Source organism: Diprion similis, chromosome 14, assembly GCF_021155765.1.
Source record: "Diprion similis isolate iyDipSimi1 chromosome 14, iyDipSimi1.1, whole genome shotgun sequence".
In the NCBI taxonomy this organism is placed as follows: Eukaryota; Metazoa; Arthropoda; class Insecta; order Hymenoptera; family Diprionidae; genus Diprion; species Diprion similis.
Window position 1 is genome coordinate 14,216,573 of NC_060118.1, and position 27,110 is coordinate 14,243,682.

General features: G+C 42.4%; 1 protein-coding gene across 3 annotated transcripts; it reads left to right on the top strand.

Annotated features, from left to right (window-relative positions):
* The first annotated feature begins 3,208 nt into the window (after nt 1-3,208).
* On the top strand, nt 3,209-27,094 carry LOC124414712. Of its 3 annotated transcripts, none has more exons than XM_046895738.1 (15): nt 3,209-3,707; nt 16,110-16,209; nt 17,821-18,058; nt 18,195-18,396; nt 19,908-20,129; nt 20,998-21,147; nt 21,400-21,751; nt 22,663-22,793; nt 22,902-23,147; nt 23,692-23,947; nt 24,079-24,306; nt 24,403-24,586; nt 24,703-24,873; nt 25,123-25,273; nt 25,576-27,094. In XM_046895738.1, exons 2-15 carry the CDS (start codon nt 16,149-16,151, stop codon nt 27,001-27,003), a joined length of 4,020 nt encoding a protein of 1,339 aa, XP_046751694.1. In that variant the 5' UTR covers nt 3,209-3,707; nt 16,110-16,148; the 3' UTR covers nt 27,004-27,094. The 3 variants fall into 3 exon arrangements, with proteins under 3 accessions (XP_046751694.1, XP_046751696.1, XP_046751697.1); XM_046895740.1 differs by having other exon boundaries at nt 25,123-25,228; XM_046895741.1 differs by lacking the exons at nt 3,209-3,707; nt 16,110-16,209; nt 18,195-18,396 and having other exon boundaries at nt 17,981-18,058.
* The last annotated feature ends 16 nt before the right edge of the window (nt 27,095-27,110 follow it).

Genomic DNA, 27,110 nt, shown 5'->3' on the forward strand with positions numbered 1-27,110 from the left:
GTTTTTCGGCTGTAACTTTGCAAGTGTTGCTCGCAGCGTATCGGGACTGCGATTAATCGATTCCTCTCGCAAAATCACGTCGGAATAGTACCCCAAAGAATTAATTGCAGCACTTTTCAAAGTCGTCGAAATTTTCGCCAAAAATGCAAAGGGGTTAGCCTTGGATTTTTTTTGGCCGAAAAATCTTTTGTCTGGGAATCGATCCGTATGACGCTTTTTAGACTAATTCGACGCCCAGGAACTCAGAAAACACATGAAAAATAGCCTAGGACCAGCAGCGGAGAAATGACGATGAAAATCTGCAGTTTTTCGGCTGTAACTTTGCAGGTGTTGCTCGCAGCGTATCGGGACTGCGATTAATCGATTCCTCTCGCAAAATCACGTCGGAATAGTACCCTAAAGAATAAATTGCAGCACTTTTCAAAGTCGTCGAAATTTTCGCCAAAAATGCAAAGGGGTTAGCCTAGGATTTTTTTTGGCTGAAAAATCTTTCGTCTGGGAATCGATCAGTATGACGCTTTTTAGACTAATTCGACGCCCAGGAACTCAGAAAACACATGAAAAATAGCCTAGGACCAGCAGCGGAGAAATGACGATGAAAATCTGCAGTTTTCCGGCTGTAACTTCGCAGGTGTTGCTCGCAGCGTATCGGGACTGCGATTAATCGATTTCTCTTGCAAAATTACGTCGGAATAGTGCCTCGTCGATTTTATTGCAGCACTTTTCAGAATTGTCGAAATTTCCGCAAAACATCCAAAGGGGTAAGCCTTACTTTTTTGCTCGATTTCAAAGCCGAAAATTTCTCGTCTTGGAATCGATTAGTATGACCATTTCTAGAGTAATTCGACCCCCAGGAACTCAGAAAACACATGGAATAGAGCGACGGACCGACAGCAGAGAAATGACCTCGAAAATCTTAGGTTTTTCGGCTGTAACTTCTGATGCGTAGCTCGCAGCCTATTGGGACTGCACTCAATCGATTTCTCTCGCAAAATTACGTCGGAATAGTGCCTCGTTGATTTTATTGCAGCACTTTTCAGAATCGTCCAAATTTTCGCCAAAAATCCAAAGGGGTAAGCCTTACTTTTTTGCCCGATTTCGGAGTCGAAAATTTCTCGTCTCGGAATCGATTACTATGACCATTTCTAGAGTAATTTGACCCTCAGGAACTCAGAAGACACATCAAAAAGAGCGTAGGACCAACAGCAGAGAAATGAGGACGAAAATTAGCAGTTTTTCGCCTGGTACTTTTCAGGCGTTGCTCGCAGCCTCCTGGGACAGCGCTCAATCGATTCCTTTCGCAAAATTAAGTTTGAGCTTATAAAAACTCCAAACCTTACCCTTTGGATTTTCCATCAAAATATTGACGAGGTAGAAAAATGGTGAAAGAACTTCTCAATCCTCCATGCTGACGAAATTTTGCAAGAGAAGTTGATTGCGCGCAGTCTTGATTCTTTGTGAGCATCGAATCAAGACTCACAGTTAAAAATCAATCATGACGTTTTGGGTTTCTCAGAACGAAGGGAAGGATAATCACAAATTCATACCTACAGAGCTATTGACCGAACTCTCTTACAGTTTATTTAATCTACCCTCATCTTGGTACAAGTGTTCATGTATCAGTATAGGTACAGTATTTTAGTAAGTTTTTTTATCATCTGAAAACGTATCAACCAACCACTCATAGCAGACTTACTGTCTCTTGCAATTTATAAAATAATGAGGGACAGAACATCATTGTTGGTAGGACAGTCATCAGCTGCATCGGCACTCCAAATCACTTACTGACCCGCTGTAATCATAGGTGGCGACAGATCACTAAATATTTGCGTCGGACAGTGCTGTGGTACAGAATCCTACCGTTACCGGATCGGGTAATGCAGGATCTTGGTGTTACCCTCACGCTCTCGGCGGTCTTCCGCTTGTTTCAAAGAAATCCCGTGGCTGGGTTTCTTCAGCAATCTTTATATCTTCAAAATACATAGACGATGCACTTCTAAAATTGATATTTCTGCTCCCAACAATTTCAACGATACTGAAAATTCTGATTTGTGTCTACTCATTTCAATTCTCATCTACTCAGGAACTCGCGAAAAGTAAGATCAGTTATTATATGCATTTATATATAATACTCTTCGTTAACTGAAGATATAGTCATGTGCATAATTGCATCAGGAATAATCAAAAGTTAATTTGTTCTGATTGATGTGACTTACATTACACTCGATACGTAAACACAAGATCAATTGTGGAACGAATCCTGACATGATCACCGAACTGTTCGAAGTTTGTTCCCAGACACCAGACAGTGTACCTAATTAGCACGCTGACGTCCACTATTAAAAAAGGCTTATCTCCAGAGAGACAATATTGAAAGGCGTATGGCTTTGCTGCGTATGAATGTAGACGTGAGTTTTCTCACATTGTCATTCTGGAGGTCAGCCTTCCTGGATATTGATATTGGATGGGATAATTTTGTTAATTTTATGTTAGCGAGAATAAAGATTGACCAACTCCCGGAAACTGTACACGGTGGAAATACTCGTTGCATCGGGTCGATCCCCCTCAGGTATTAGGATAAGACGAGTTACGCTGACACTCGCTTTGGCTGGAGTCTCTATGCTCCGCCAATATCCACGGCTTGCGGGGTTCGAAAAGCTGTCACAATTTTTTGCCGCTACTAATCGTTGGTGTAATTTGTAATCCTTCCGACAGAACGTTGGGTGGCATCGTAAATTTTATGATCAAGATGTCAAACTGCGGTTCGATTGGCTCATTCACATCGTCATAGATAGCTTCATGAAAAGTTAAGATTACTATATTATAAGATTTTTTTGAACATGGTTGATTTTTGACGATGGCAAACCCGCGCATATCTAAATTCAATCTAATGACCCTTTTACTCCCAACGGTGACACTTGCACATCACTAAGTTCTGAAGTAATCCGATATCGTGGACAATAATCGATTAAATACAGACTTGCAGCGGTAAACGTCATAGAACCACTTATAATTATGGTAAGGTACGCGTTGGTCTAAAAATCTGGAATAGAAAGTAGGCAAGTGCGTAAATAGAACTCATTCATTGAGGCCAACCCCGTACCGTCGAATTCAACCCTCCTCTATAGAGAGAGACCCCCGGACCCTCTCACGCGTCGCGTCATGGCACCCAACGGAGTGGGCATGGCGGTGGGGTGTACGCCGACCCCAGTGCCGTTACGACGCCCGCGTCTCTCGGACGCGTTTGCTTCATACCATTTGTACAATCGTCAATATTTTCAGTCACTGCGATATAATCGGTAAAGGATGCTTCCTCGAATTATTTTGAATTATAATATTGGTGTTGCTAAGTGCTCTGAGAACACGACTCTGAATTCTTTACTATATTGAAGATTGAAGCAGTTTAGAAACACTGGAATTCTTAGTACCTGTACTCGTATTCGAATTATACAAGTATTTTGATTGATTGTGCAATTAATTACCTTTTCATGTGTCGTCGCGGTGCTACGAAGAATAAAGATATTTTATACTTGCTCTTTCGGATACCGACTTATTTTTATTTCATGTTGTCTTCGTTTGATACTAACCCTCATTGCGTATTAAAAACAACGGACAAGTGTCAAGCCTCGAGTTCAAGCTCTTGTGTTTAAGAGCAAACCAATAGAGAATCCTACGATGTTTGAGACTTGTGGAGCATTGTCAGTCTGGTGAGTTATGGCCGTTATTTGATCATATTCAAATATATATAAATCATTTCGGAGAGTGAAATTTTTGATTTTGAATCAATGGCACAGCACACGCTAGTGCATCTGTAGATTTCTGATAATTCTACCACGAACAATGATTACAATGTAAATCAATTTTTGTTGATTTTTAATATCCCTTCGAGCATGCACGAGATTATTTCTGAGCTGTTTTCATCACTTTGACGTAATTTAAGATGTCAAATTTTTCAATTACCATACACGGATACCGCGTCACCTCACTTCGAAGGCAGATCGTTACTTGGTTGTATAATTCACAAGACAATTTTCAATTTAATTACGTACACCAAGTATATGTAGAGGAATATAACCAGTAAGGTATGCTGTCACCTGCACAAGTTCCAACGAACTTCAACTAAAATTATATAAAAAACTGATTGAACATGCACTTAATGGTGAACTTGACGATTTAGAAAAGATATTGTCTCAGTGGAATTAAATAATGACAATGACTTATATGGACCCTTGAAATGTTTCATCCCCTTCTCATCAATAATCCCAATTTTATTGGATGAAGCAGAACATGACTACGGCAGTGAAGATCTGTTTTGTCTGCCCGGCGTACGTTGTAGTACGCGGCATGGTTGCCGCATTATATCCGCATGCATGTGGAGGTTATCACGGTAGGATATTCCTTTTTGCCAGTTGACGTAATTGAGGTGTACTTGGCAAGGAATGAATTAAAGCGAGGCAGAGAAAATGTCTCACCTCAGGAATTTTGCCTCTAGGCAACCCGCCAACACCCTAACGTTGCTGCGGGTCTGTGACTTTATTTTCTGTCATTACTGCGTACCGTCGTTAGTGTAATTGCACGAGCCACTATAATTATGCGAAACCAATTTTCCCCAATTAGTGCCGAGTCTGCTCACCTGGACGGTTTCACTCTCAAAAAACTTAGCCAGCGTTGCAGCAAATATTCAATTTTCACGCGAAGAAATTGAAAAAATTATTATTGTACAATCAAATTGCACAGCCAGTAAACTTCTGGTACACTGCAATCGTGTCGTAGCAATAATTATAATTACTTTTCTAAACACAAAAAATCGATTGTACACCAGTCTTCAATTCTTTGTATTGATGTTATTCTCGTACAGCAATGATATGCAGAAAATGATATTCATAGCAGTTATAATAACTAATGTTGGATATCGCTTGCCAGAAGTAGGAAATTCAATAGGGTCTTCATATCCAACATCACCAACTCCACGTACTTCTAGGTTTATTTCATGATTAATTATCATTTTCTTGGGTTTCCAGAACCTGTTCATCTTTTTTACCCAATAGAAATGGTGATCTATTTTGCATCGTGTATATAAATAACGTAATCGCCTAAATTAATCCCAATTGCTATTTACTCCCATACTGCGATCAGTCATTTCATTGTGAGACTGCCTTCCTAGAAACCCCCCCCCCGTCACCTGTTTGTAGAGAAATTTGAAAAATCCATTGATCGTAACGTATTGTTTAGGCACATTTGTGGATACAACTACATCACATCCAGCCAGACGACGCACAGAACCTACGGGTTGTATCAAAGCTGAATTTTATCTCCACCTTTACAAATTTCTATCACTTGCCTGTCGTGAAATTTGTTGATATTTTATATAATCTGCCAAGAATCTTCCTTCTTCAGCATAATTTCAACATTCAACTGTATACCTTGATTGAATGATGTGGATTGTAATTCTGTATTTGATTAAATGGGCATATCCAGTCCGGTATGCTCGAGACAACGTCGCCATGTAATTATTGACATTCATCGTGTAAAGCGTGTAAAGTAAAAGACGTGACACAGTATGAGGTTGGATGGTAAGTAGATAGGTCGTTGGTAGATACGTATGCCGAGAGTATTAACGCTTACCCATACGTGTATAGAATACACTTGACCTAGACGTTTACCTCAACCATATACTAATAATTGTATAAGGATAGTTGGATAATCCGAAATATTGAACATGACGACGATAGATGGGTTAGGCACATTAAAGTAAAACTGGCCCAATGTGTTAACAAAATCACTATGATTCAAACTGTTCAGAGGAATTATGTTTGTTTTCTATTATCGCGAAGGTGTCTTTTATATCGCCGCTGCTGTTTCCAACCCCAAGTGTTTGTCTACGTTTTATCCCAAAACTGCTCTCTACGTAGTACTTGACAATAAATTCTTGGCATTTCCACCATTGTTGTTGTACCGCGAAGCGTATGAAGTGTATCCTTGCTTTTGTAGACAGGCGCAGGTACGGTTCAAACTTTCAGCAGTGAAACGGCAGCCTGGCGGCACGCACGGGCACGGAACCCCTGTAATAGCATCCAGAACCCTCGACACCGAATCCACCCTCCCTGACCATCCCCGCTTATTTCTCCTTCCCTCTACCCCCCTCTATAGCTCTCTCTCTCTCTCTCTCTCTCTCTCTCTGTTTCCTTTTCCCCACAAATGAATCCGCCTATCCGTCCTCTCAACCTCACCTTATCTTTCTTTATTCTTTCATCCTTTACCACGATACCACTCCGTCCTTGCCGTTTATGTATTCTCCGGGTGGCTCAGGCCAGTGCACCCTGTTGGGGTATTGATAATATTAAATATGTAGGGAAAGTGAATATACCGTGACTGCGTACCTTGCCACTCGATATTGATTGGCATTGAAAGTTCATACCACGTGGAAGAGAATCATTTCTCTCCATTTCTGGCCCATTCGATACCCGTGAGGCCCTAATTGTAAAGTCTTGCTACTTCTCATTTAGTTTACGTAGACAACTCGGCGTAGTCGAGAAAATTTAGTGGGAGCCGGAAAATATCGCTGACGATCGTCATATTTAACTCTGTTTGTTGATCATTATTTACATGCTACCGTTGCTGGTCGGAATCCACACCAATATTATACTTCCAAGTTCTTGAGCTTTATCGTGTAAGTACATTGCCTGAGACAATGATTTAGAAAACTCAGAATTATCGTATCGTTCGTATGATATCCGCACTCGCCTTCGACCTGTCTGACTAACTTCGCACTCACTCAGAATCGCTATTGCCCATCTGTTGCACACGATGTTTTTCACAATGAAAATGTAACATTAGGCGATTTTGGCTGTCTGCTGAAAATGAACAAAAGACCTGATTTCTCAATGGATGACGTGCGCGTTGGGAACAAGCGAATTTATTTTCCTCTAGTGTGCGAAAACAGTTTTTGTCCACAAGTGGAAAAATATTTCGCCTTCCCTGTATCCTTCCTGATTCTTTGGTAAAGTTTTTCATGGTATAAGTATGAGTGAATGGTACCGAGGCGAGAGCACGCAGCCCTATGCAGGTTGGTGCGTTCAGTCGATAACACGGGTCGAGTTCATTCCCCTTTCGTACCGAATTTTCTTTCCTCGTATCTCGGGACTTGTAGGGCAACCCTTGGTTTCACACGTTTACCGGGATATACTTGATATGAAACTAGACTGGATCGTGACGCGTTTGACGTACCGGTGATATACTGCGGCCAACGATACATCGTACCATCCGGGCCAATACTTGTTATAACGGTATGGATCCCGCAATACAGAAGCCTACGCATGCGTCCACATACAGCGGGGACTTATGCGTTCGTTCGGACACGTTGTCAATCGCTGAGAAATTATTTCCTGAATAATCGATTGATCTATCACCGATGGATAAGCTGGTAAATACGGAGCGTATGGATAATGCGGTGTCTCGATACTGAATAACGTCGGGTCAGATTTTAGTATTTGGTAGTGGGATACAAGCGGATTCACAATTGTTTTGTTCACGTACAGAACTTTTCTTGAATATCCATCCCAGCAGTTTGGAATCCTGTTGTAGATTATTATATCATGTGTATATCTATGCGAGTATAGATGTGTGTAGCTGCAGCCGATTAGGAAACAATACGACCGAACCTTGTTTGATAAATCAATTAGGTAGAACCTTGCGGAGAACAGAAAATAAAAGTCGTTGAACATCAAGATCGGTTGTAGTTTCAGATCCGTTTGTAGTTTCACAAGTATGTCAGCGATTAGATATCTGGCAGACTCTCAATGCGGCTCTTTTGACATTGACCTAAAAGGACCTAACTCTATGTAGGCAAGTAACAGTTTTGCGACAATACGTGAATTTAGTTTCGTCGTCGTCTCGTTTCTTTGGGATACCGAAATGTGTGAACACAAGAGCTACTCAAACAGACGGTCCGTATAATGGGGATGTCTCAAAATTCATTGTCAGTAACATTATACCGATAGTCATGTAGGCCATTCCTTCTATTGAGTGTACAAAAAAATCCCAAGTCCGAGTCAATAAATGACGGAGATCTTCCAATTTACAGTCATTGGCAAAGTCAAAGTCACGACTTTGATTTGTGAAAGAAATATACAGATAACTTTAGTCTATAGAAACCTTTTGTCAAACGTACGTCGCATCTCACGGATTCAATTGTGATGGGCAAATTCGGTTTCCTGTTCAACTCTGTGATTCGATGAACTTTATTTTCCTGTAAGCCCGTATTATACTTATTCCGAGCTCCGTGCTGACAGTCTATCATATTCACCCCTTGAATCAACTCGTGGTTTCTTTTATAATTATTTCGCGATGTGAAATTTACGTGACATCACGGAATACGCTGTCAAATGTATTAACGATGTAGATCGGTCCAACTACGAAGCCCCGAACGCTCACCAGGCTCGATGAAAGTAACTACTCGTTACAGAAAGACTCAGGAGCCTCCCAATTCTCACAAATTTCACAAGTGTGTGGTGAATCATGTGTTCAAGATGTTCGGAGTCAATCCATATATAACCATAGTGATAGTGCTGATCGATAGAAAAGAATGCACGTTGCCATGTCAAGCGTACGATTAATTCCTGTCTCGATTTAACACTGACAAACTAATTTTACAAACTACGCAATGATCATTGATCGAACGGTGTATGTATTATAAATGGTTTTGTAGTTGAATTCGAATTGTTGGTTGCTGCAACGGGTCGATTCGCACAGTCTCTGCAGCCTCATCGCCACCAAAGGAGCTGCCAGAATAATCTTAAAGATGGCGGGAAAGGATGCATTGTTTGCACAACCTCAAATTGAATCGCATGACTGATCCCGAAGGATGCCATACATGTGGTAGCAATATCTGGGGATACGCAAGGCATTTAAACCTTTCAGAGGTGGTGTTGAGTATTATACATATGTATATGCAGCACCAGATTATTTTCTATTTTTCTAGCACTACGGGTACATTTTGGCACAATCAAGGAAGCAATGAAGTTTTTTAAACCGTTATGTAGCACACTTTCACGATGCGTTGTGTTTTGGCTTAAGAACTTGACAATAATTTGTTAATAAGAAATCAATGTGCAAAAAATGCTATTTAAAGAAAATATCGGTTTTGAAGAAAGATTTTATGACATCAAAGCCAAATCTTATATACTAAAGTTTTTGAGGCCGATTATCGCGAATTTGGTATGAAAAGAAACTTCATAATGGTGGTCCCAATATGGCGAACGGCAGACTCGAAATTTCAAAATTTTGGTTTCAAAAAATTTTCCCTGTATTTTACATCTGTTTGATCTTCGTGATATAGGATGCGACAGTTCAGTGGCGGGTAGGTATGTCAACTGTAATTCCCGCTACACGTGTATGTCGTAGGTATGATGCCTCTGTAGCGTTTGCATAGTCAAGTTTTAATCCCCGTAACAAACGAATTCGTTACTTTGTACAGTAACAGGACTTGAAAATCCGAACGGAAGATCATCGTGATACCCTTCAGGCGTAGGATTCTGTATAATGTTTGGCTGAGGTGAATTTATTTGATGTCAGCAGCACCCGCAAAATGATTGTCTTTTCATTGTTCGCGAGCATCTCAATTTGAGAATTTGAGTTTTGCTCAATCACGCCCCAGTAAGTAGTCGATCACGTTCTTCTGATTTGCACGTAAAAAAAGGATCATTGCTTTTGTCTTCGTTTGTGCAGCCCTTAGCGAACCGACGCACAAGGTAGAGGACGTCAAAGTTTTTTCGTCAACATTTCGTATAACCTCAATCGATAATACCTACACGTGTAGGTATACAGTTTTCTCAACGATCCGTCGACGCACCCAGTCACGCTGGGTCATTATAGGTCACGCGAACTAGCGTGACTTGAGTAGCCTCCCCCGTCCCTCCAGCCCCTCCCCGCCCCACCAAACATATGGTTCCCCGCAAGTCGTTGACATTCGGAGATATTCTCCTCTCATCCGTTGGATATTTTTATTATTTTTCATCACATCGCTTCGCCTGGCTACAGTTTGTACGTACAATATTATACTTAGATCTATAGGTGTCCCATGAGATTATCCGGAATGTCTTGCTTATTCAACGTAAAACAAATCGTTTGGAATCTGTGCGAATGCGAAATTTGAATTCAATTGACAGAAATATTTTTCCAGTCATTGCCCCATAGGCAAGAATATCCGATATGAAAATCATCGACAAATTATATGCAACCAAACATTTTATATTCATATAGAGCCGTTGAATAGAAAATTTCACGCGTAGTTCGAGGTGAACTGTATCGCTCTCTTGAAGAATTTTACGAAGCCCTGGATGAATTTGGAAGACTCGTCGGCCGCGGTGTGTGAAACGGTCCCACCGGATCGATGTTGAGTCCATTAAGCTTGGCTAGGCAGGGCTGACGTAGCGTTGGCTGGGAAGCCTTTTACCTTTGCTACAGCTATAATGCACAGGTAGATCCTGAAAATGTATCGATGTGCTGGGGGGGGGGGGGGGGGGGGGGGGGGGGGCGTGTCTGCGAGTGAGGCTCCTATTCTTCACCGTATACGCTGGAGCTGTGGAACTGTAATACAAGACGAACAATTTATCCGGCTGGAAATCCGACCTAATTAATACCATTTCCCCTTGGTAAAGTCCACCTTGGTCGAGGCAGCTCGAACAGTAGGTACATGAAAACCGAAAACCCGGCATTCTCTCAACAGTGTCCTCATCGAGCCAGTCTAGACGTAGCCGCGTAGGTGCGGACTTACGCCAGACGGTGGTATACTCGAATTCAGCACCTCTCCCCGCATGTAATGTCCGAAGTAGACGACCCTTTCCGCAAGTGCGTTGCCATGGTTACCATGGTGGGAAGATACGGGCCGTTATGTAAATCTCGTTCATAAAGAACCAAAGCCGATTAATAGAACGTACGTGTTATGTAGGTACAGTTTCGGTCCGTTCGGAATACCGACTTCTGCTCGGATCTTGTCCGTCTCGTATTAGCGTTTGTATTATACACAAGTATGCTACAGGATTCCATAAATTTCTTCTAACCTACTGCAGATTTGATATGCAGCCTCGTTCAGTCGCGTCGTTCATTGTTGATTCCAGTCTGTATACTAGCTCCAACTTCTGCCCGAGATTGCACTCTATGCCCATTATACGTTTGTCAATCACTTATCGTATCTACGTCTCGGCTAGTTTCAAGTTTTCAACGTCACAGTTGATTCTCCAATCTTAATTTGTCCACGAACTTGATACTGTACCGGATAATAGTATACGTAACTATTGCAAAGTTACGCGACCGTGACTAGTTATATGCCGACGGACAATTCATTTCACTCGAGTTTATTGTTACTTCGTTTGAACAAATTAGAATCCCCGCTTCCACAATGACCTCGAAGCTATTAATGTTATACTTTCTCAGAAACTTTTATCCCGACGTATTGCGTATGAACATTGCTTAGCAAATCTATCGACCACATATACCGCGGTGCAGGTGTATTCAAATGAAACGTAGGACGTTAACAAATACTACCAATTATTCTCTCCGTTGTGGAATAAATTGGAAATATTTCCTTACCGCGTGACGACGATTCGCATAAATATTATACAAATGCCTGGGTACGATGTGAGGTACATATCCGGTTCGTCATGAAGGCGGAATACAAGAGCACAATATCGATTATTGCGTAATGACTAACTGGCGCTGGGCGACAGAAGCTGCGGGAACAAACTGCACGGAGTTGGGGAGAACTGCGACCGGTGGGTAAGCGTGAATGGGGCTCCATAGGGAGAGCAGTTTTCAAAGGAGCAGGCCTGATGGGTAGGCATGTGTAGGTTGTTCGTCCGCTTGGCAAAGAATCGGGAGGGGTGAATTGGGAATCGGGGGAGTCGCGGCACGTGTCGAGGGAAGACCATTGTCAGGCAAACGCTCGCAAATCGCGCCTACGAATTTATTAGCGTAGTTTTGGCTCAATTGTACAATTAACTCAGCGTGGCCGTGCGATTCACATTTATTGCAAAATAATGGGCCTATCGTTCAAACGTTAATTTAATATCGCCTCTCTTATCTTATAAAATAAAATTAAAAATACACTTTCACAGACCGACAACAATGTACACTGCTATTTAACTACCAGATCCCGTGCAATGTAGTAGCTTTTTCGCAAAATAATGATGCATTCGTTGACAAGTACCGATGTGTTCTGTCAGTTTTATTATGTTCCTTAAAGTCAGCTCGGGTGGGAAAATAATAGTATATTGTATAGCAAGGGAATAAAGTCGCGAGGCTATTTCCGTGAGTGGGGGCTTACTGCACACCGCAAAAATATACTTTTTGAAAATAATTTTTTTGTTCTGTATTAGCAACATCAACAATTCATATGATAATCAATTGATATTTTTTTTTTTTACTGTAACAAAAAAAAAACGCAAACTTTTTGCATTCCTTGTATACGCTTCACAATGACGGATCTTGCGAGACTTTGGTGGGGAGATATCTTCCATGGTAGTCGAAGGTTACATCGAAGATTCAATCTATAATATCATGGAAAGTTTATAATAATACGGGGAGATGTAGTTAAAAATGGAAAAGAAAGAGACAAAACCAGAAAAACTGAAAAAATATTTTGCGGGAAATACGAAATATTTTATTCCCGAATCTACCATAATGTTCACTTTTTTTACTTGAAATTGAGGGAATCTCATGTCAAATTAAATAAGTAGAAATTCAAAAATCTAGAATATCAAACAAGTTCAGGCGGAATTTGGTACCATGTCAAATATATCGGTAATCGGTGAAAATCTTTTCTAAAAGATTTGAAGCAATTTCGCATCATTTCTTGTCCGTTAGTACACTTTTCATCTCGTTTGAAATGGATGCCAAGATTTGTCCTTAAGTTGACGGTGGTAGATTTCGAGGCGCTTGGGGGCACGGCGCGTCAGACGATGCGACGCGACGAGTTAGCCAGAGGCACCCGGGCACTCCTTTGCGGGCGCTCCCATCCAAGATGAACAAACAAATTTGAATTTCCGGTTGAGCAATCTGCTAATGAAGCAATCGTTGAGCCTTTCCTCACTTACTTTTCCCCTTTCAATGATTTTCGAATCAGAGTGGATATAGGAATACTTTCTACAAACATGTACATCTCTATTGTGCTTCGTTATAATTCAAGTCGAATGATTACGCTTCTACTTGTTTGAAAACTCTTCTGCCTCTTGTCACTCTTAATTGTCTGGATCCACGCTCAGAGGTTCACGCCGAGGGATTCAAGGTATTCACGTCGTCGCGTAACGCTTCACACACCGTGGTAGTCGTTACTACGCGGCAGGATTAATTCAGGTTCCCAAACATGCCGAAATAGAAAAAAAATTTAACCAAATGAAAGATCAGAGGAAGCCTCGCCTGCATTCGTTTAGTCGATTCCATAAATTAAGCAATCCTGTCAACTCGAAAACCCTGAACGTGAACTCCAGTCGTACACAATGTACTTATACCCACGAGACCATTGCCAGGTGTAAGCAGGTATAAGCCCTACGGGTATGTGGAACGTTAATTTTCCCAGTTCCGAACCCTGCCAATTCTATTGCGATGCTGATGTTATACGCGTACGTTTCACCTTACGAGGTAGTGCAAAAAACAATACATAACGAAAACCTTCCCCCTGTATTTCTGAGGTGAAGATCTTAGATAGGTGCACCACTCGAAAGTCCGGGGGAACTCGATATTGCTGCGGACAATATTGTTGTGGACTTGATGTTACCCTGACAACTCACATTTCCGGCACAGCGACACGGATTTCGTATTTGTTGCATCATCACATTTAATGTTTTTATTCCTGACCTTACGTTGATAGGAGTTTGATTCAAATGATTCAGCTACCGCCGGATCAAAGAATTCGATCCCGAACCTTATCGGCCTGATCACGGACGGTTGCACGATTATTTGTATCGCATAACCTCTTGGGGAATACGACTATTATAATTTGATGGAACGAGTTATAGCATTATATCAGATATGTCGAATGCCTTGAAATTCGTCTAGAGTAATACATTGATTAGATGTATTTCTCGAGAGTCCTTACAGAGCAAGATAATAAGCCGCGGTTCAACCTTGCCTAAGCGGTCGTAATTCGACTCAGATTTTAAATTTGAATGATTATTGAGTATAAAGCGTTCACAGTGTAGGGCGTTTAAGCCCTTTAAGTCCACGGGCTCATCTCAATAGCTAATTGCGAACCCAGATTGGGATCGAACAAAGGTTCGCTTATACTGAATTAATTTAAAAAATTAAATTCACCCATTCCTTACGGGCTGGAGTTACTCGTGAGTGATCTTTTATAAGTTGCAGTAGTCTGATACGATTTTCAAATAATCTGAAGACTAAAAAAGTAATGACGTATGGAAGGTATTAATTACTGCCTAGAGGTATGATCAGGCTGTATCCAGGAATAAAATTTACTTTCGAAAATACATCGAAAACGGAATGTCAGCATCCCGTACCAAACTTCATTCCGTAGTTTTACCCGATTACATAGATTACCAAAAAATCTTTTAACTTTCACATACCTAATCACAGGCTAACCCGATGCAATCTCGATATAAATGAACTAGAAAAAAACGAAGCTAACCAGCTCGGTACAGTCTGTCTATTTGGTCTAGGCGTAGGACTGAGTTACCAAAAGTCACGTAAATCAGAAATGAATTCGAAGCTGAAGACAAGTCGCCAAAACAACGGTCCAAAAGCTAGAGTTAGATTGCCAATATTTTCAGCTTGATATCGAAAATTGTAGCAGCAAAAAAAATAGCAGCCAGATTGAATTTGGTTTTACTTCTCACCTTGTAGGCTGCGCTTAAACGAACAATGCGGGCTGCATATACCTTGAATCTCTCTTGAGATGAGCCTTCCCAAGCCATGCAGTCACCGCCTGCACCAATAGAGGCACAACTTTTACAGCGACGCTCGGCTCCGATCGAATTTTTTTCATTAATTGGCACAGACGATAATTACAAGACATAGATGGGTCCGTTTCTAAGAGGAATCCACGGTACTTATGTTCGGTAATAACTACTTCAGCCTGATGGAATTTCACTGCAGGACATTTGAATAGCCAGCTCCGTTGACGTAGAAAGTCCCATTCGTATCGGCCGAACATGGGAGTACAGGTATATTCTGGTGTATGCGTAGTCGCATGCGGAGTTACGTCGGCCATCGACTTTACTTAACGGAGATAAGGGCAGTGTTTGGTCGGACGGCATACCAGATCCTATAGTATACGCATCGTGTAATATGTATTGTATATTATACGTGTAAGATGTATTGTATAATATACGTGTGAAAACCACCCAACGTAGCAAACACCGTCAGCTGAACAACGCCAATCAAGTTTAATTTTCTCCCTCGGTTTGAATTTGTAAATCATCACATATTTGTGTCTTCAAGTTCCTTCTTTTAACCAAAACGGCGCACGAGTCCAACAAGTTCCGAGATTTTTAAGGCCAACCATTAATTGTAAGAAAAGGCGGTGAATACCACCACGAAGGGCTGTTGTCCATTGAAAAGCACGACATCAGATTTCACCTTAAACAAGAAATATGAATTATAATGGAAAAATTATATTAACAGAGCAATTGCTCTAAATCTGGTGTTAAGAAAAAAATCACGACTCTCTACAATCTGTCAAATTTAATGCAACTGAAATTAAAAATATCAGCTTCATTCATACACTAGCTGATCCGTCCCGGCTTCAGAAGGATATACAAATCTAAGTTAAATGTACACTCAATCACTGTATATATATCCAACCATTTGGTTAGCGCACGCTGACAAAGCAGTCAAGCAATGCTTTTTCTTCCGATATAATTTACAAATATTGAGCATTCAAACTGATAACTTATATTTATCGGAATAAATTATAGTCCATGTTACTCAGGGATAGTTAACGTTCTAATAGTGAAAGCATTTTCACAATCGGTTCCATACTTCCTACATACAAACAAAGAAATTTTACCTTTTTACAATATTATTATTAGTATTAGTATACAAACAAATGGTTGTCAATAAACTATTGAATCGAGTTTGAAAATTTTTACTTATTCCAGAGGCTGCCGGCGTAATAAGCCACCAATGCCGCAGTGGACATGAGTTGGTTGTCCAGTTGGTCACCATTGCAGGTTCTGCTTTTCATCTTTATCAAATATGGTAAGTATTGATGTGTAATTTGATAAAGTTACTGAATAGGCCAAGACGATACATATGTATGTACGTACGCTGTACCCGTGGTCGTGTACGTATATTCATGGCAGGCAAAAATAAAATGACAAATAACATTCAATTTGGTGTACCATGAACGAGGTATCTTACAAGCAAGTTCAGAAGCGTTGAAAAATTACGGCGATAAATTTTCCGGCAAGGGTGTTGCGTTGCGCAGGGGGCAACATCGTTTAGTTGACTGCCTGCGCCATTAATATCGGGGAACGCGCGAACGCGAATTGCTGATATAGCCAGGAGATGCCTGCGAAATGTAAGAAAAACGTCTGTATACAGGCTGATTTTCGAAAGCACCCTTGCTCACGAGGAGAGTTAAATTAGCTCTCCGACGGATGATACTACAGACGAGGTGGCAGGTGGGATCTTCGGATTCGGAATTCGGATTCGTCATACGATTATGAATGTATTTGAGGAAGACATTTTGAGGAAGACGTTTGCGTACCGATGATCCGTGATGGTTAGAGCAAAGAGCCGTATATGGTATACAATTAATTGGGTTGGGAATTTTCATATGGCATTCGTGGATCGGGTTGTACTAATGGAATTGCGGCTCTCCGAGTACTGCCAGTATCTATAGTTGCGTAAACACGCGATCTGACCATTCCTAGTCTGATGTGAGCTGTTTACGCAGACCTGATGTCAATACAACTACGTTATGTCTATGTTATGCCTATATAGATGTATACTGTATAGGTATATATCCACGCCTTCGCATTTAACATGTATAGTGCAAGGTTTCCGAGCTCCATTTCTTAACGAAGGTGGGCATGACTCTGTATCTGGCAACAATTTTCACATTGTCTTTACGAGGAACTGCCCCATAATAAATATTTAATTATTTTTCAACGTACTGAATAGAACCTAGACGAGTAGTGTTGACTCAATTCGTTTGGCTCGCGCCATTTGCGCTGCAACCGCATAGTCAACCTCATCACTGTATCCTTCCTTAACATTTCCGTACTAGAGTGTTTGGAATGTTTGCTATTCAAATCTGCCATAAGCTGTTGTAAGTTACAGCCTGTAATTTTTTTTTTATATTCCGCCGGAACTGCGGGTAAAATAATATTTGCATACACAGGTACATAATAAGCAAACATGTGCACTCACAATAAGTAGTCGAGCTTGTAAGTGACAAATACGTACGTCGGAATGTACCTTGAGGAGTAGTGGCAACAAGAATTTTGTTTCCAAAATGCTGACCCTCGAGAATCGTGCCGAGGGCCAGGCAGCTAGCAATTCGAAGAAAGCTCTGAGACGTTGATACGTACGGGGTCTAACACTCTAACCCATAACCAGCCGGAGTCAATATCATCCTAGTACATCGCTCTAGATCCCCCACGGTAATGCCGCCTTGGGGACCCGAGGGTTCCCGGCTTCGTTTCTTACCCGCTGCAATTTGCACTTCTGCGATTGCTGAAGAAAGGGCGGTAAGGTAGCGTATACAGGGTGTCTCAGTCAACATTGGATTCGCAGCGTTCGTCGTACACAATTCATTGTTAGTGACCTGAAAGATAACTTGGAAAATGAAACTTCTTGTTTCAGCCAACCTGAGCGTAATCATGCCCGTAGACGAATTGATAAGCCCGCGAGTTGTAGTCGCTGCCTCGCATGCCGCTCTGTCGGGTGATCTGGCAGTTCTCATCTTAGGCTTACAGCCTTTGGACGAACCCACAACCGTACCCCTGACCGATACGGCCAATTTGGATACTGCGATGGAAGACGAGCGAGGAAGTAGCCCGAGAATAAGTACCGAGATATTTCAAGCTCCTCTAGTCTTAAGGTGCGTATGAAAAACTTCAAATTACGCCACATATTGAAAACGCAAGAAATATAAATCATCTTTTGCTTGTTTGTAGTCGCGTGATTTCAATATTAATACTTTTCAAAGCTAATTATCGATCGTATTTACGTTTCAGGGTATTGCGATTGGATGGTTTTACATCTGAGCTTGTGGGCCAAGTTACCGTCGGTCCGATTCCTTCTACGGGTGGAAATCTTTCACTGACTGTGCCGTGTGGTTTTTTATCGCGCGGGGGAACTTATTCTCTTCAACTTGTGAGAAAAAATTCTCCGGTGCCATCTAAGTTGACTGATATCTCCTCCATACACGACATTCAGGTAAAACTTTTGAGAGAATGTCGGAAACAGGCTGAGCACAACGGAAAGTTATGGTATATAATCTAAAATAAGACGGAGTTAGTAGATGCAGTAGGACAGATCAAATGGGTAACTATGTACCTACAGTTTGCAATAACGTGACGGATATATTGTGATCTTCGGGTTCAAAAAGAAAGCTGTAGCGCTCGTATCGGCACGAATCGTCTTTTTTTCGCAGCACGATACTATGAGGGAAGTACAAACCAAACCGCGCACGCACCGAACAGCTTGATTTCATTGGTCCACCAGGCCAATTCACCCCAAGTTCTTACGTCCACTTATCAGGTCTTCCATGCAACTCGACCGGACCTAGGCATTCTCAATCAAACTCGTCAGCATTTTCAAGTTATGTAGTTCGTTGAATCCTGCAAAGAAACTCAATTTCGTAACAGAGTAGTTTGCGTTGCGATATGCTGTAAAGAGATTAAATGGCAACATTATTAATTAGCAAATATCAATCAAAGTAGCGACTTAATTGTAAGGAAAGATGATTTGCTTATTAGTTATCGGCCGTAGGTCTCAACGAGACAAGAGTGCAGGTAGTGCAGGAGAAGAGTAAACGGGTATTTACGATAAAAACCAGACACCTGACAACCGGTTGTTTCAATACTGATCTGAATAGATCCACCGCGTCAAGTCTGACTTGCGCGTCAATTAGTTCGATTAGTTGGTGCGAGGGTTGGATCGAACGACTTAATCAGGTTGCAAAAGACGAAAGAATGCAAACATATACGTGTACACTAGGGTGGCCCTTATTTGGGTCATTTCTTAATTTCGATAAGTTCACCCCCTAGAGTGGTTCCAAATAATTAAAAAATAATTCCCTAATTTTTTCAGATTTTTACCTCAACTTTAACACGTGCCTCCAAGAGGGTGAATTTCCGCCGTTTAAAATACACGTGTTTCGGACACATAAAAAATAAAAATTTTATTGCAATAGTAATAATGTCTGAAAAAAATCTGTAACTGCAAAGTTTAGTGGAGATTAGTGCTACTCTATGAAAAAAATCCACATCATCTATACCACCCAATCTAATCGAATTACACAACTTGAAATCTGTTCACTGTTCATAAGATTAAGAATAAGAAGTGTAATTTGTTTAGATTGTCTGAAATGAGGATGTGGATTTTTTCTCTGAGGGTAGCGCTAATACCCATTAAAACCTAACAGTGACAGATTTTTACATCAAACATTAAACATTACATGTTAAAACATTATTACGCTGACAATAAAATATTTGTAATGTATGTGTCCGAAACACGTGTATTTTAAATGGGGGAAATTCACCCTCTTGGAGGCACGTGTTAAAGTTGAGGTAAAAATCTGAAAAAATTAGGGAATTATTTTTTAATTATTTGGAACCACTCTAGGGGGTGAACTCATTGAAATTAAAAAACCATCCAAATAAGGGCCACCCTAGTGTACACTATTTCCAAACTGTTATTGTATCAGTTCCTGAATTGATCGACAGATGCGAACGACTTTAGACATCAGATGGCCGACACCGTCGCTTTCCCTTGAACCGCAACACTTTGAAACATACCCGAGGCAACCGGTACTGGCAACTATAGAGTACACCGGAGTATCGTGTACACCCTACGCGGGGGTTCCAATCGCGGCTTACTCCCTTGAGCTGATATACTGTGGTCCTAGTGTGCTCTCCTGTGATACGCGTAACAAGAGTCACGTGCAGGTAAGTTAATGTGGATGTTACGTCCGATACTATTGCCGAATGTAACTTCTATAATCTACATATACACGTAGCTATATAAATTCGATTTCGAGCTTATAGACTTTTCATCCTGTCTCTCTATTTTTTTGCCGACCGTAGTAGCTTAGCAGGTGCTAGCTCTCGAGTCTACGGAGTGAGAGGACTCGGGTTCAAGTCCCCGGCCTGACAACGAGGCTTCGAACGGCAACTTGCACAAAATGTAAAACGAGTCACGCCGTTCAAGCGCCGAATTGCTGGTCGGTGGCTTGGACCTGGGTCCGGCTACACTCGGAGAAGGTTTTCGCCAGTTTCCCTTCTCCCTCGTGCGAATGCGAGTGTTTCTATCCGAGACTAGCAACTGTGCTTTGCTCTTCCTCGCTTACTCTTAAGATCTTTTAAGCATTGTTATTGGAAATAAATGAAGATGTTGTTGTTTTTGTTATTATTATTACTATTATTATCATTATTATTTGCCACGTCTCCTATCCTCTCTACACCTCTCAGAAAGTCAACTTCCGTCTTTCGTATTAAATTGTCCGCTCTGTAAGTTTTCTGAAAACCTAAAGTTTGATGAAACATCAATTTGAATTTTAATCATAAACGCCTTATAAACTTATCCATTTTAACATCTATTATTTGTAACAAAAGATATTGTGGAAAGCTCTATCAATTTGAATCGTCGTATGCAATACGCTTTCCATCGTATTCCATTTGTAAATGTACTTCAAGCAGGCAAAGAACCTTAAGTAAAACAACCGTGCATTACGGACTTGGGTAACACAGAAACTTCCTACCGGCAATTCGGATTTTTGTTACCGATTTTCACGACACTTGGAACTATGACTTCCAGGTATTATACTCCGAAGAGATCATGGGGTTTCCCGCACAAAAAGTTATCGCGCTACGATGTGAACTATTCGGACAGGCTGGGCATTACGCGCTGAGACTGAAGCCTAGCGCTGGAAATCCAACCGCGCCAACCACGAGTGCTTACATCAAGGTGAGTCCTTGTTTTTCTATAACAGTCGTCAGCCTGCTGACCGGGGCACAGGTGATACGGAGGGTCAGATTGATCGATGTCATTGTGTTTATGCATGGGGAATAGTGCAATGGGGGTCATTGAATGAGAATCGCATTGACAGGATGTTGGTTGAGAATAACCACAAGGCCACCGCGTCATATTTTTGTTAACAGAGTGATACAATACAACGGAGAGTGGCGCGGTGAAACGTTTGTTTGATAAATATTCCAGGTTGAATGGTCGGACCAATTCGTTTTCAATATACATGCCAGATCGGTTTACCCCTGTGACGGAGGGAGTGGCGGGGTCTCCGTTCTCTTCGAATACCCGGCGTGCCGTCTTCAAGGCGATCGTGTCCGGGTATACGGACGTCTCAGAGCGGACGTGGCTTCACTCGCACCACCTTCTACGCTTCATTATTTAGCCGAGCTCAAGGCACCCCCTGGTAAACACACCTTGACCTTCGACTGTGAAATATTCACGGAGAGGTTCGTCGAGTACTGCTTCAGCTATGTTAGTCAAGCCATCACCGGAGCAATGTCGCAAGTTCGGGTGGACTGCATTCCAACATTTCTACTTCAAGGTGAGTTAAACAGAAAGTTAATTGAGCCCGAGCCCATGCTGCATTTTTCACCTATACCGATATCTTATTTTATGTGTCCTCGCTCATCCTTGAGTTTGTTTTAGAGAAGTATGAAGTATAGTTCAATAACTGTTAAGCGTCAACTGTATAGTAGTTGCGAATCGAGCGTGGCTATAACTATGACGAGGAGCAGGAATAAAAAATCACCACAACTATGTCTAATTCTCACAATCAATAAGAATACCGTGCGCACATTAACGTCGTCTTAGCGACCCAAATTGAGGAATACGCGTAGTTGAAAAATGTCATTGTTGGCTGACTGTCAGTAGGTTATAAATTTTACTAACAACCAATGAGTTCACGTCACGAAGCTTCGCTATCAAAGTACGAGCTACGCAGCTCCACAAGCGCGGAAGCCATATTATATTCAAAGTATACCCAAACTTCTGTATGCATATACAGATATAAAGTAACTTTTCAGTTTCATTTTGTACAGTTGGTAAATAGACCCGGACAAGAAATATGAAACGATTGAAACATTCGAATGGGTTGAAAATCCATTTCTTTAATAGGTACATCTCGAATGAATAGATTTTATGATTCGTGCAAATCTACTGGCGTAAATGGCCACACGATGATGGCTATAATTGTATCAATTTTCACAAGTATTCGATCGTACCCTACGTCAGATTGATTCTCAAACTTACATATCAGTCGAACTCACGATAACTGGTGACGAACAGTCGTGAAGCAAAACCCAGCTATTTGTACGTTCACAATTTTTTTAATCCTGTAAGTCCATCCGTTGAATTATCTAAAGCATGGACATACTTTTATAATTCAGCTGAAAACAGGCCTGTGTGAGGTGATATGCAGATTTAGTCAAAGTAAACATATCATTACCACTCTAGATGGTGACGCGGGCGGATGGGGACCTTGGAGCCAATGGACTCCCTGCAGTAGTTCGTGTGTTGGTGGGACCAGACATCGGTATCGCTTTTGTGACACGCCGCCGCCAAAATACGGGGCAAAATTTTGTCAGGTTTGTAATTGCTCTTCGTGAATGGTAGTGCGATATTCTTAGCGGAAACGCATGACAGCTATTCGGGCCTTTCGCTACGTATCTCACAATTTCGTTTCACTTTAACAGGGACAGGCAGTGGAGACCGAGACATGCGGTGGCTCGAATCATCTCGATCTTCATGGAAACTGGAACCCTGCGGAGTGGGAGTGTCATCACGGCAAGGAATTAGCTGCAGAGAAACCAGAAGTTGCTGCTGAGGTTGGCAGTGTGTGTAGATGTGGTTGTCTAGTTATCCTTGACAGAAATAAAATGCAACGAATCCTAGCCGCAAGCACACAGGCCTGTCCCGGCAGATCATTTTGGTTGGTTCAGGTATGATAGCGACAGTTTGTTACCATTATTTAAGCAGTGTGACACGAATGTGCGAAAGCGCACGAAGCGTCGCGAGGCGGTAGATACAGCTGCTAAAGCTTTAAGTCTCTGGTGTATTTCTGCTGATGAAAACTTGATTATGCCTGACGATAAGTGAAATGTATGGTCTATTGAAAGGCATTCGTTCATGTAATTATTCATGACAAAAAATAAAAGAACTGAACTGTATAAAACAACTGGAACGCTCGCCGCATATGGTTCGGTATATCTACGGCTGGCTTTCCGTCGAGAGAGATAGCTCGACGGTAAAGTGCCGTCTCTCTCGCACCGGTACAGCCTTTCAAAATTACTTTACACCCATTTCGCACGGTAGCTATAGTAGAAAGATACAGTACTTCGCCTCCGAGTTATCTCTCTCGGCGCAAACCCCACCACCGTAGAGAGCGTTCCAGTGAAAAATTATGTTATAGTTCGGTGCAAAAGAGATACGAATAAACACAACCGGCTACATAGCAAGTCGTAGATCATCGTCCGCATGTTGCAGGCTGAAGCTGACCACCGGATTCGCCTTCACTTGGACCAAGCAAGATTTCCGTGCAAGGAACAGTATGTCAGGGTACGTGACGGTGATTCTTTGACTGCTGAACTTTTGGCTGATATTGCTTTCGATAAAAACTCCCCGATTTCCGGCACGGTCACTTCCTCGGATACTCATTTATTAGTGGAATTCTTCAGCGGCGAGGAATCAGCGGTTCACGCATCGTGCGTCGGCGGATATTTGGCTCACGCCACGATGTTAGGTGAGAATCACAACCGATGTTACTTCCCTCACGACGTTCAGGTACCTCGGAAGTTGAAGAAATTTCATTCAGATAAAAATAATCCAACATCAGTTAAACTTTGCGTTCTAATATCATAGCTTTTATCGTAGACAATATTTTCTCGGCAAACGAAACTGCTGTGCCGGCTGATTTTTTGTCACCAAAAATAATGGCAGCGGCGGGAAGATGGGCACTATGGCTGACGCCGGCTCATTTGGCAGCTGCGACGCTTCTTATTCTCATATTCCTCGGATCTGTATTCTTGGCGTTACAGTACGCCTTCAAGTACAGAAAATATGAGATAGCCGAGGACCTTGACAGTCTCACAGACAATTCCGGTTAGTCGGTTTCATTGATTTATCAATGCATTTATCGGTGATCCGACACTGGCAGCAACATTTCTTGTAGCGGCATTGTAACTACGACTTTTCCAGCTTTCGGTGGATCAATGCAGGGCCTGGCAAGGAGGGCAAGGGCATTGTCATCGGCAACTCTTATCTCCGAGGTGGTCTCTCTCATTAGATTACCCAGAATGAGTTCTCCCAAGCACGCGAGGCTTCAAGAGGCACCAGCTGACGTTGAGGACGACTACGAGGGTGCCGGAAGCCAACCCATGAAGTAAGGGTGTCAGAACTAAGGGATGAAAAAGTCTTTTGCACCAATTGCATTATATCGTTACCAAGGCTCGAGGTTCGATCGAAGTCAGATTTGCTCACATTGAAATATGCTTCCAGAGACGATTCAGAGGTTAGCGATAAGTCTGGGACTTTGAAGAGCAAAGATTCGGATGAAAATTTGCAGCCGACGATTGTCCAAGCCCCCGTGGACACGCATCGCAGGCAGTCGTCGACTTGCGGTACTCCACCATTCGGACAACCCGAGGTCAAGTACGCCCGACCGGTCAAGTAAGTTAGCCACCCCTAGTGTTTCGTCCGTTGTCGTCTCTTTCCGTGCCACGTACCGCGTCTGAATTTATTCAGTAACATGCGGCCCGGCAAAGTAGCTGCCTTGCGGAGCATGAAAAAATACGTACCTAGGTATAATCGTTGAACAATAACAAGTGATTGAGACCGGCTGTGAGGATTTAGATTATTTGTAATTTCATTATCGTAATTTCGCCTCTTTTAACGACAGTCCCGATTATTTTCTCGCAGGCTGCGGACAGTTGTTGGCCCCATCAGTCCAGTGTCCGAAGAACGTTCGAACTCGGCATTGAGCAGACGTTACAGTATAACCAGCACCTCGATCAGTCTGAATAATGTAAGAGTCCCTCACCCAAAATCATCCACCCTTCTGCAAGTCAAGGTACACGATCATCCACTATACACCATGTGTTGTCATATCTATCGTATCATGTACTGAACCCTCCTGAAACCTGTCAACGTTCGAGATTTATACATCTACAAATTTACTTGTGGAAAACTAACAATAAGTCAGAGCGAGAAAAGAATAGCTCCTGATCTCGCGAGTGAGAGATTGACTTCTGTCGTATACGAAATGGCACGATCGTTTTTTTCCCAATTTCCGTTCAACGATCATGCCTGTCTTTAGTAATATCCCATGCAGGAAAGAATGATCGTAAAGCGTATGATTTTATTGAATTGCAGGGTTTTTCCCCTGCGAGCACGTCGTCAAATGCATCAAACTTGCGATGTGGCAAGGAGTCGAAGGATCGCCGAAACAGGGAACGCCTACTTCAGGGACCTGGCTCGGAATTTAGCCTAGCAAATCAAGATATGGACTTGGAACTCGATTACTACGATTACAACGTCGTTAATGCAGGAGCTGCTCCCGGATCTTATCTAGGTATGGACCCAGCGTTTTTAGTATGGATACCGCCGCTTGATCCCGGGGAATCGGATATAATGCGCGCCATAGAAGAGGATCATCATTACGAGGAGATACCAGAGCGCAGTGGCAGTGCTGAGTCGCGTTTGAAATTGAATACGGAGGGGGCTTCTTTGACGCCATCCGAGTACAAATTGATGCGGGAGAGTAAGGCGAGGATCGGTACCCCGGGTCCTGACGGAACCTCCGTGCATTGCCATAAGGAGATATCACCGAAACGGATTGACCACGGTGAAAGTAGACTGCACGACGAAATAATTACGGAGTACAGAGCCAGGCTAAGCGAAGGTATTCTGCCGATTCACAGAATCCTCGAGGAGTCAAGATTGAGGGTCAGCGACGAATCGTTGGCTAAATATGGTCACGACGATACTCTCAATATTGCGCATGCGGACGTCATTCCAAACAGGTTAACGGACGAGTCTGAGAAATTTGAGGCAAGATTTACCCCGAAGGCGAATAGAAACCGACTCTCCGACGAGCAGGATCGTAGGAGAAGCAAAACAACAAGGAACCCGGATGTGACGAGGGAGAATAAATTCTCCGACGAGGACGGGGGCCGCCCGAAGAGGCCGGTAAATGCGGGAAGCGCATTCTCTGGCGACTTTGACTGCGGTTCGAAACTCCATCCAAGTCTAGGCAGGAACCGGGGAGTATCCGAGGAAATCGTTAGGAATCGGGCATACGACGAAAACGAACTCACGAAAGCTCCAGATGGTCCGAGAGAACGGAGAAACAACTCCGACGCGTCCAGGAACCGCAACAATGGCAGGGGTTCGGGAGATCCGGAGAGGGATAGCCGAGACTGGAACGACGAGAGTCATCGTGGGAATGTCACTATGCCAAAACAAAACACGGCAAACGCCCAGCATGGTAGGTTTAAAGAGGATGTAGCTGAACTGAATTTAATCAGCGACGTTAGAGTTGGCAATGCTGTCAACATACCTCTCAGAGAATTTCCCATCAGCCGATTCGCCGACTCACCGGCAAGAGTCCACTGCAGGCCGAAGGACAAAAGAAACGAGGCGAATCTCCAGAAAGAGATCCAAAGTCCGGATTACGGGGTCGAGATTGACATTAAGGAGGACTCGAAAGGTTTCTATGACCTTATCGGCGAAGGGGAGGATGGGTTGAAATTTGCCGACGACGACGACGATTATAATATTGATAACAAAGTGACAGCTTAGACTTGTTGAGTTGACGGTGAGACACTGTGTCCCTGTGCAGTAGGTTGGGGTTCGGCAAACTCGGCTTTTCAGCGAAATCCGTCGTCGCGGCGTCGGCGTCGTTAAAC